At 38.8% G+C, this 9,946-nt stretch overlaps 1 protein-coding gene across 1 annotated transcript; it reads left to right on the plus strand.

The window, feature by feature from the left end:
- Positions 1–1,496: 1,496 nt before the first annotated feature.
- On the plus strand, positions 1,497–4,973 carry LOC129232454 (lysine-specific demethylase 4C-like). The gene has a single exon (XM_054866598.1). It carries the CDS (start codon positions 1,497–1,499, stop codon positions 4,971–4,973), a length of 3,477 nt encoding a protein of 1,158 aa, XP_054722573.1.
- Positions 4,974–9,946: the final 4,973 nt, after the last annotated feature.

Here is a 9,946-nt window from a genome sequence, read left to right on the forward strand (position 1 = left end):
GTATGAAGAAATTTCTTATTTCTTCAGGATTTAATCGCACTTTAGAAAAAGCTGGAACAGACATAAAATTAGAATTAATAAATCAAGAAATAATCCTGACTTTCTGAAATATATGTGACGATTCCCAAACATAATTTTGGGGAAACATGCCAAGTATCACACAGTATATTTATAGCAATGTTTTAGTGAGGACCTTAAATCTGTAAAGGTTGCGGTCCCAAAGACTCTGGGGTTTGGGGTATCGTAGTTACTGGACATTTTTCATGGAAATTAAAATGATATTTTCAGGGTTTGTACGGGTCATGGAAATCCTGGAAAGTCATGGAAAAAAAATAAACAAATTTCAGACCTGGAAAAGTCATGAAAAATTAATTTTTTTCATTAAAACTCATGGAAATTTATTTAAAGTCATGGGAAAATGTCTTGGACAGTAGTAAAGAACAGTAGAGTATTAAAATTTTGAGTGATTTAACTGTATTGCATGTAAAAGCTACTAATACTCGAAAACAAATATGAGTTTAGGAATCCTATTGTATCCCCTTCTGTAACACTCGCCCACCTTTTTTTGTAATGTGATTTTACTGCAAGGACATACTTAATTTTGAATTCACCATTATTTTTAGAACTTCTTATATGTTATATTCTGTAGTAGTGGGCTTAGCATGTTCTTGATTTTACCACGCCCACTCAAAAAGTGTAATGTAATTACATCCAATTTAATTTTAACCACACTTGTAATTGTCAGAGTTAATCTTAATTTGTTGAAAGCTGTAGAAAATGAAGACTTTAGTCAGGCGATAGAACATACAAATAGGGAAATTCTAATAATCAAACAGTGGTGCTCAACGTGCAGCTCGCAAAATTGATCCAAGTGGCCAGCTGCAATATCTTGTTTAGAAACATGAAATTACTGACAAACAGGACATTACTTCAATAAATGAAAATACTGTCAAGTTACATGGATGATTAGAAGCACTGCTGACACCAAATGGCAATATTTTTTATTTTAAAGTAAATTTACGATCAAAAACTTGGTAATAACTCATTTAACTTTTGTCCCATTCATTACTATTTTGCCCTATTTATTAAATAATTATTAGACATTTAAGCATCACAGTATATTTTCACTTAAGTTTATATGATAAAGACAAATAAGAATAGTTTATTAGATTCTGCAGTGTGCACTGATATTTTTTCAGTCAAGTAAGTGCTTCGATGAGATAGTGGCATTCATGTAAAAGTTTTGCTCCGAAAATTGGCAAGTTTGACGGTAAATAGTACCATTCTCTTCGTTTAACAAGGTCATTAAAATTTTTATGAAGTCATTAAAAATTCTTGGAAACGTCATGGAATTTTTTCATTAGAATTGAGTATGAACCATGTATTTTGCGGTTTTTAACTGCCCTAAATGAGCTTCTTAACTTATTGTTCAGCTCATGATATTAAGCTTGCTTATTTTTTTTTCTTGCAGATAATTGATTTCTAAAGGAGGAAAAATGTCCATCTCTTCAGCTTCGAGCTCTGCCCCCCGTATCCAAGTGTTCCGGCCGTCTATGGAGGAATTCAAAGATTTTTCAAAGTATATCGCGACCATAGAATCGAAAGGAGCGCACAAGGCGGGGTTGGCCAAGATCATTCCTCCAGAAGGCTGGTGCCCTCGTAAATCCGGGTACGACGACATCGATCTCGTCATACCGTCGCCCATCAGCCAGGTTATAACCGGGAGCCAAGGTCTGTATCAAGTACTCAATATCCAAAAGAAAGCCATGCACGTCAAAGAATTCAAGCAGTTGGCCGAAAGTTCGAAGTTCAAAACCCCTAATCATTTCGACTACGAAGACTTGGAGAGGAAGTATTGGAAAAACTTAACCTACAATTCTCCGATTTACGGAGCCGACGTCTCCGGTTCCATCTACGATAAGGGTGTGGATGAGTTTAATATCCAGCATCTGAATACCATACTGGATATGATAAAAGAAGACTACGATATCCAAATAGACGGCGTCAACACCGCATATTTGTACTTCGGCATGTGGAAGACCACGTTCGCATGGCACACGGAAGACATGGATCTGTACAGCATCAACTATCTTCACTTTGGTGCGCCGAAGTCTTGGTATGTTGTTCCCCCAGAGCATGGCAGGCGTCTGGAGCGTCTGGCAAGTGGCTTCTTCCACGCAAACGCGCAAATCTGTCCCGCGTTTCTGAGGCACAAGACCACCATGATTTCCCCCCACATTCTGAAGCAGTATTCCATACCCTTCAGTAAGATCACTCAAGAGCCGGGGGAATTCATGATCACGTTTCCCTATGCGTATCATTCGGGTTTCAATCACGGATTCAACTGCGCCGAATCGACGAATTTCGCACTCGAGCGCTGGGTGGAGTACGGGAAGAGGGCCCTGTCTTGCACTTGCCGGAACGACTGCGTGAAAATATGCATGGACGTGTTCGTGCGCAAGTTTCAGCCGGAGAAATACGAGATATGGAAGCTGGGGAAGGACGTGGGGTCGCATCCGGAAGATCCGACGCGGCAGTATGCCGCCCCGCCGCCCAGGAAGCTGGAACTCGCCATCGCACATCAGAGAGAGGAGAAGAAGAAGAAGCAGGCGCACAAACTGAAGAGGCATCCGATATCCAAGCCGGAGAAGTTGGAAAGGAAGGCTAAGTCGTCGCATAAAATGTATCCCCTGAAGAGCGACGACGAAGAAACCGAACTGTACGACGTCCACGAGGTCATCTCGCAGAAACATCAGCGGAAGAAGCCGAAGAGAGACGAAGAGCCGGAGGATTGTGTGGAGCCCGAAGACGAGGCGGCGGAGGAGTCTCGGAAAGACGATGGGGGAAAGCTCGTGGAAGGTGACCTGGAGATGTCCGTCGAAACCGATCCCGATGTCGACGCCGATCCCGTCCCGGAAGTGGTCGACAGTCCTCCTCGGCTCACGCCATTTTGGGATCCGGGCGAAGGAAAAAGGAAAAGTGCCCTGGATGAAGGGTTCGAAGACGTGATAACCTCGGACATTGAGCCACTCAAGTGTGAAAATCTCGAGCCGAAAGGGATTTTCGAAGATTATCCTCTCTTGAAGGAAGCTATCAACAGTGGGACAATGACATTCGTGTGTTTGAATAACCCTCCCGATCAGCTCCGACCGCCCTCTCCGCAATCAGTGCAGAATGGGAACAATACCGAAGCATCTTTGAAAAGAAATTTGAAAGACAACTCGCATCCGAAAAGCTGTAAATCAAGCAAACTTTACAACCAGACTTGGAAGTGCGAGCCCGGAACGAATAACGTTTTGAAAATCAAATTGTTAGCCCCGAAAAAAGAAGAAGCGAGGGTCATTCCTCCAACCCATAAGAATGTGGAACAGAGGGACGTCTCGGTACACCCTCTCGATGAGCGGGATGAGAATCCCACTTCGGTTCCGACTTGTAAAAAGATGAAACCCATCCCCGTGCTATCTCCTAAAGCTGTTAAACAGAACAGCATTGTTCCTACGTCAACTCCTCCTGAAAAATACCAGGAAGTGATTCCCGTTTCTATTTCTGTCACCGACGTAAAGCCCGTCCGATGCGTTTCGCCGGACAGCCACATTCTCCCGGACGTGCAGCCGGAAAATCCCAAGCCGGAACCTGTTCACAGGAGGTCTCCCAGGTCCCCGAGAAGGTCTTTAGACTCCCTTCCCAAAGATAACGTTCCCGTTGCAGCACAGACTTCGCCCAACGTAAAAGTCAAGAGAGCGGACAGTTCTCCCGACAGCTGGGCAAAGCCCCTGGAAGACGTGTGGCAACAAAAACCGCCGAACTTTCGGGCGGAATGTGATTTCAATGAAAAGTTAGCCAGCATCCCACCACATTGTGCTATATGCGTCATCTTCACCCCCATGTACAATAACAAGACTTTCCCCAAGGAGCCCAGCGACGTGCCTTCTTTCAGCACAGTGAAAATGCCGGCTTTCTACTACGGAAACATCTTGAACAGCGAGTGTTTGTTGGACACGAGCTCGCTCCTCAGACCCGACGGAACGGCGCCGCTCTTGACCTGCTCCACCTGCAAGGTCTGCGTGCATGCCACCTGCTACGGCATCAGCATGCTCCCGATCGGGCCGTGGAACTGCACGAGGTGCCTGAAGCGGGCGCACGAGGCAAAGTGCTGCCTGTGCGTGATGAGGGGCGGCGCACTGAAGCCCACTTCGGACGGCCGGTGGGCCCACGTCGTGTGCGCCATCCTGATACCGGACACTTACTTCGAGAACACCTTCACCAAGTTCCCGGTGAACGTCTCGAAGATCGACGCCAAGCGGCTGACCCTGAAGTGCAAGTACTGCCTGAAGTCCGCCCGCAAGGAGGCGAGGGGGGTCTGCGTCCAGTGCCAGTCCGGCAGGTGCTATCTGCCCTATCACGTGACCTGCGGGTTCATGGCCGGGGTCATCTTCGAGGCCAATAACTGGCCGGAGCCGATCCGCATGATCTGCACGAAGCACGCCGCGGCCAGACGCAAGCCCGCCAAGAGGGAGCTCACGAACGTGATGATCGGGGAGAAAGTCATCGCCAAGCACCGGAACAAGAGATACTACTGGGCGAACGTGACGAAGAAATACCGCAAGGACTACTACTCCATCACCTTCGAGGACAACTCCCACTCCTCCAACACCCTGCCCGAGGACATAGTCAGCAGGAACGTGAGCTTGCAGGGACCGCCCCAGATAAACGAGAAGGTCAAGGTGAAATGGACGGACGACAAGATATACAACGGCATCTTCAAGGGATCTCAGGCCATCGAGCTGTATGTGATAGAATTCGACGACGGCTCGGAGCTGCACCTGGAGCGGCAGCAGATCTACGCCGCCGACGAGGAGCTGCCGAAGGAGGTCCAATCGAAAATGTCCCACTCGAGCGACACGAAGCTCCACGATTTCGAATCGGAGACGAACGGGAAGAGAATCAGAGTCATCAACCAAAAATACAGTTAGAAGGCATTGCAGTTCTCGTCATGTTCAAGTAGATCGTGGCTGGCATTAGGACCGGATCATGTTTCGCTCTTTGAACGTTGCTTTGTAATTCTAAACTTAAAATCAAATAGGGTGTAATAATATTTCTTATCATCAGTGACTTATAACACCCTTATCTGGAATTATCTCGAACTGTCCCCATTCCGAACGTGAGGTTTTATTTATTCAATTAAAGAATTGTACGAGCATCGTGTTTTTTTTTGTTTCTACCTTCCCCTAAATTTTCTTTTATTCTATATTGTTGCATTTTCCAGTCCTAATGGGCACATTGACTATGTGTAATTTAATATTGAATCAAATCAAACACTATTTAGCTCGCAGTCGTGGACTTATGTTGTATTTTGGTTTAACATATTTGATGACGTTGAGTTCTAGAAATTGGTCATTAGTTTTCAATCTCAATATGTTTCTGCTGTGTTATGAACTAATGTATTTATTCTGAAAGTTGCATTTTGGATCCACTATTGCGTCATTGCTCGATCCATTTACGTGGGTTTTACATTTTTGCGCATATATTTGCACTTTATTTTCGGAATTTAAATTTTGGCTTTTAATATTGATATATTGGAACTTAAGAAACCGTTGCGTATCATAATATAAAGGATCTAACTTTCTAAAACAATTTTTGTAAGTGTAAAATAATGATTTATACGTGTTGCACAACGCATGCAAATCATTATTTTTCAAGTACAAGATATTTTTTTTAAAGTAAATACTTCATATCGTATTATGTAATTGTTCTATACGACCAAATACATCAATATTAAAAATCAAAGTCTTAAATCCCAGAAATGAATTGCAAATATGTGCATAAAAATGTCTCCGTTGTACAAATGGGTCAAGCATCAAATTTCTCACACAGCTCATTAATTTATACTTCTGAAAATATTAATCAAAATGATTTTATGGCCATCAAATTTTCATTGTAACTATTCATTTTTTGATAAAAGAACTGAAATCAGAATTGTTAGAATAGAAAGTTTATAAACCAAGAAGTGTAAATAACTTTAAAAATTCCAAATCACGCCTGTTCTGCTTGAACATGAAACAAGTCAGTGCTAGCGGTAACATCGCCATATTTGTACAATAATTGTATATACGTAAATTAAGAGTTTATATTACATTCGTGTCTTCATTGTTTTGTGAGGAGAATAATATATTTGTTATTTTACGGTAATTTTTTGCCCCCCAACCCCTGCTCATTTGTAGATATATTGAGAGGCAAGTGTTGATGCTCAAAGGAAATGTTAAAAATGAATTGAACACTTATTGTTTGGTTATGTACTGTTTCTTTGCTGTTAGGTTATTTAAATTTTCTTGTTCCTCTTGAAGGAAATATGTTTTTGTGTTATTTATGTGTTACCTTTTGCTTTGATTCCATGTTTTCCCTAGTAAAATGTAATTTTAATGAGTTCTTATTGTATAATATGCTAACTGGTAATTTTCTCTCAAAAAAGTTGTGCATTTTTAATCTTTTTTAAATTTTTCAATTAACTGCTGCCATGTTTAAGTTACCTAGAAGCTACTTTTTTGCTATATTGTTGTCTATTTTCTGTTTTGATGGTTTTTAAAATCAAACAAGCCCTTTAAAACCCCCCAAAACTTTTTCCAAAAAACCTCTTCAAAATGAAAAAAAAATCCATCAATTATTAAATTATGCTGTAAAACATGAAAAAGTTTGCCATAGAAATAAAACAACATTAGAAGTTTCATTAAAATGTAAAATAATACACCTAATAATTATATCGAGTCTTGAATAGGTACTAAAAATGTCATTAAATTAAAATTAGAAAAATAGTCAATATCGATAGCAACTTAAAAGTTCAATTTTTGGCAAGGTAAAATATAAACGAGGCGTCAAGCCAATTGACATATCTATCAAGGAAAAGTACCTGCTAATTAAATGTAAATTGGTTTCCATCTACCATTTTCAAAAATAATAATAAATAAATGTCTACTTTTAAACTAAGAACTATTTAAAATCTTTCAACCATTGCATCTGTTCTATAAAGAGGAGTTCTCCTAAACATTTTTTTTCAGTTGCATCACTGATTTTAATGAAATTGGATGTAAAACTACTTTACAAAATTTAGATATATTTTGCCTTATAAATGAAAGTGATACGTGTAATTTTTGTTATTTTGAAAAATAAATTACAACTTTGAAATAATAATTAAATGGGGCTAGAAAATCGATGGTTGAAATGTGATAAAACTTTTGCCAAAATATAATAATTAAAAATGAATGAACATCTTCACCAGCTGTCTAAGCTTTGTTTAAAAATTGGTTGTTTATTTTTAATGAAATCTTTGGTAGTTTATATTAAGTTTTCAGCAATGCTAATTGAAGTCTCTGAATCTCAAGGGTTTCTATTAAGCATCATATTTTGCAACATTTTAAAGGATTACATTAGATCCGAAACGCACATAAGTTTCGGTGTATTTGTACTGAACTGTTTTCAGTAGAATTCCTTAGCAACAAATTTCTAGAGACTTAATTGAATCAAGTTTGTAAATCGGAAAAGTTTTTTAAGTGAAAACTTACAACCAGGGACCGATTTACATACCCGGGCACTAACAGATATGGTGCCCCCTGCCCCCCCCCCCCCCTCCCCACGCACAAAAAATATAAAAGTAAGTGTTGGATATTATTTTGATAGAAAGAAAACTTTAAAATATCGATTTCATACGAAAAAGTTATTAATTAAGATGTTTTGCAAAGAAATTATTTAATGTAAATTTAAAATAATTTTATGGTTTTCATGTTAGAAATTTTTTTACGGTCGTAGATGGAAAAACTATGATACAAATGGTAAAGGTAAATCATAATGTGCTTTTCTGCGTATCAATGATTCTTGACATATTTTCTCCTTTGTTTTCTTGTAGTAAATTCATCTATAATATCCTCATAATCAAGGTTTAGGTCAAACTTCCTTCTATTGATAACAGAGCTAATAAAGATAATTTACCATCAGAAATGAGAGTACGCAAAGGACACTTAATTCTCTTCAATAGCGAAAATGATCGTTCTCCACAACAATTGGCTAATATGCTTTCATTTAATTAACACAACCATTGGCTAATATGCTTTCCTTTAATTAAAAAAAGTGTTAAATGACAAATTTTTTTTTTTTTGTTTCCTTTAGTTAGAGGCCCCGAACACTGATCCCTAAAACAAATTGATGACAGAAATTTGGTGCCCCCTTTCCTTTGGTGGCCCGGGCCCCGAATGCCCTGCTGTAAATCAGTCCCTGCTTACAACCCTTGCAATAAAGAGTTGATATTTTACCTTTACTTTTATTTTATTGATATGTGGTATGTTTAAAAAATAAAGTAATATGCTTTAAATCAGTGGTTGCCAAATGTATAAAGCTCCTGAGCTCCCATATGGTTTTTAAATTACTGAGAGCTAGCATCCAGAAAAACTTAGAACGATCAAAGAAAATTACATGTGGGTGTATTGCCTATTTAGCTTATTTCTTGCAAATATGAAGAAAGTTTTAATTAAACTACATTTAACCAACTTGAGCGCTAACGTGATCTGTCAAAAACGACCCTGCAAACTACTACTGGGTCATTCATTAATTACATAAGGATGATTTTGGCAATTTTTGACCCCCCCCCCCCTCCCCATGTAAGGGTACGTATGATTTTTAAACCCCTCTCCCCTACTTGAACATAGAATTCCATTTTGTTTTTCAAAATAATGAATCTTACTTCACTGGAATCATTATTAAATTCACTATTAGTAAATTATTTTTAAAAACTTTTTCGTGTAAAGAAATATTTACTATAAAGTTAGAATCTAGACTGAATGTTTTTTTTTTTTTTAAATTTTCTTTTGTATATGATGTGGTGCTAATTAAAATACAACATGGCATACAATAGTGTGATTCTTTTATCAGATTTTACACTATTCATTCATTGTAAAACAAGTAAAAAACAGCTCATCCTACTTTCTTTTTAGCTTTTAGACCCAATTAAATATGATCCCTGCCAAACCACTTGACTATAAGTTTCCTATATAAAATATCGACTTGCAAAATATTTTGTAAGAATGGGTTTTACTCCCCCACACCCCCACACCCACCAAAGTAAGGGTATGTAGAGTGTTTTTTTTCAATCCCCCTCCCCTTTGGAACTCTTACGTAATTAATGAATGGCCTTGCAATCAACAATTCGGCCATTTTTGAGCCATTCCCCGGAAAACGGTCATTTTTACCTGCATATGACTCCTCATATATTTCATAAAAAATAACACTTTAAAATATTAATGAACAGATTTCTTCTGCATAACAAATTACAAACTTAGGTGTGATATCTTAACCAAAAACTTATCATTACTCTTTGAAGTTATTACTTTTTAACAACATATGTGAACCATTATGTACGGGACAAAGGGTTGACTTTTTCATGGATTGGCCCTACTGCTTTAAATTATATGTGTATACGCATATATTCAGAAAGCTATGCTTTTAGCAAGGACAAATACAAGAGAGGGGTGATGGGGGCAATCGCCACTTCCTTGAAGGATCCTACACCAGTAATTTTTCTGAATTGAAGTCCTAAAATGCTAGTGTTGGCCCTTTTTGATTTCGTTAAGAAAAGGAATTGGGTTTGAAACTTCCTTCGGGGAAACATTTAAAAATTGCAGTTTTAGGAGATCTTTGGCGATGTTAGAAACTTTTCAAAGCTTTCCCCCGTTCATTTTGCAAAATTTAAGTCATAAAGATGCAATTGTAGACATCTAGAGTATTCAGTGTTAGGGGAAAGAATGGGTTTAGTGACTATGCTCTGTTAATTTTTTGAAACCGAAATTACAAAAAGTGCAATTTTAGAGGACCTTCGAAAATCAAGGGGAGGGGTTTCAAAACAATCGCTTGGAATTATCGCAAAATTGAAGTTGCAAAATGTAATTTTAGGATACCTCTTTCA

This window comes from Uloborus diversus, unplaced genomic scaffold (genome assembly GCF_026930045.1).
Source record: "Uloborus diversus isolate 005 unplaced genomic scaffold, Udiv.v.3.1 scaffold_12, whole genome shotgun sequence".
NCBI lineage: Eukaryota > Metazoa > Arthropoda > Arachnida > Araneae > Uloboridae > Uloborus > Uloborus diversus.

Bases quoted from the DNA above. Each gene is read 5' to 3' on its own strand.
- LOC129232454 (XM_054866598.1), top strand. From the start codon at position 1,497: ATGTCCATCTCTTCAGCTTCGAGCTCTGCCCCCCGTATCCAAGTGTTC.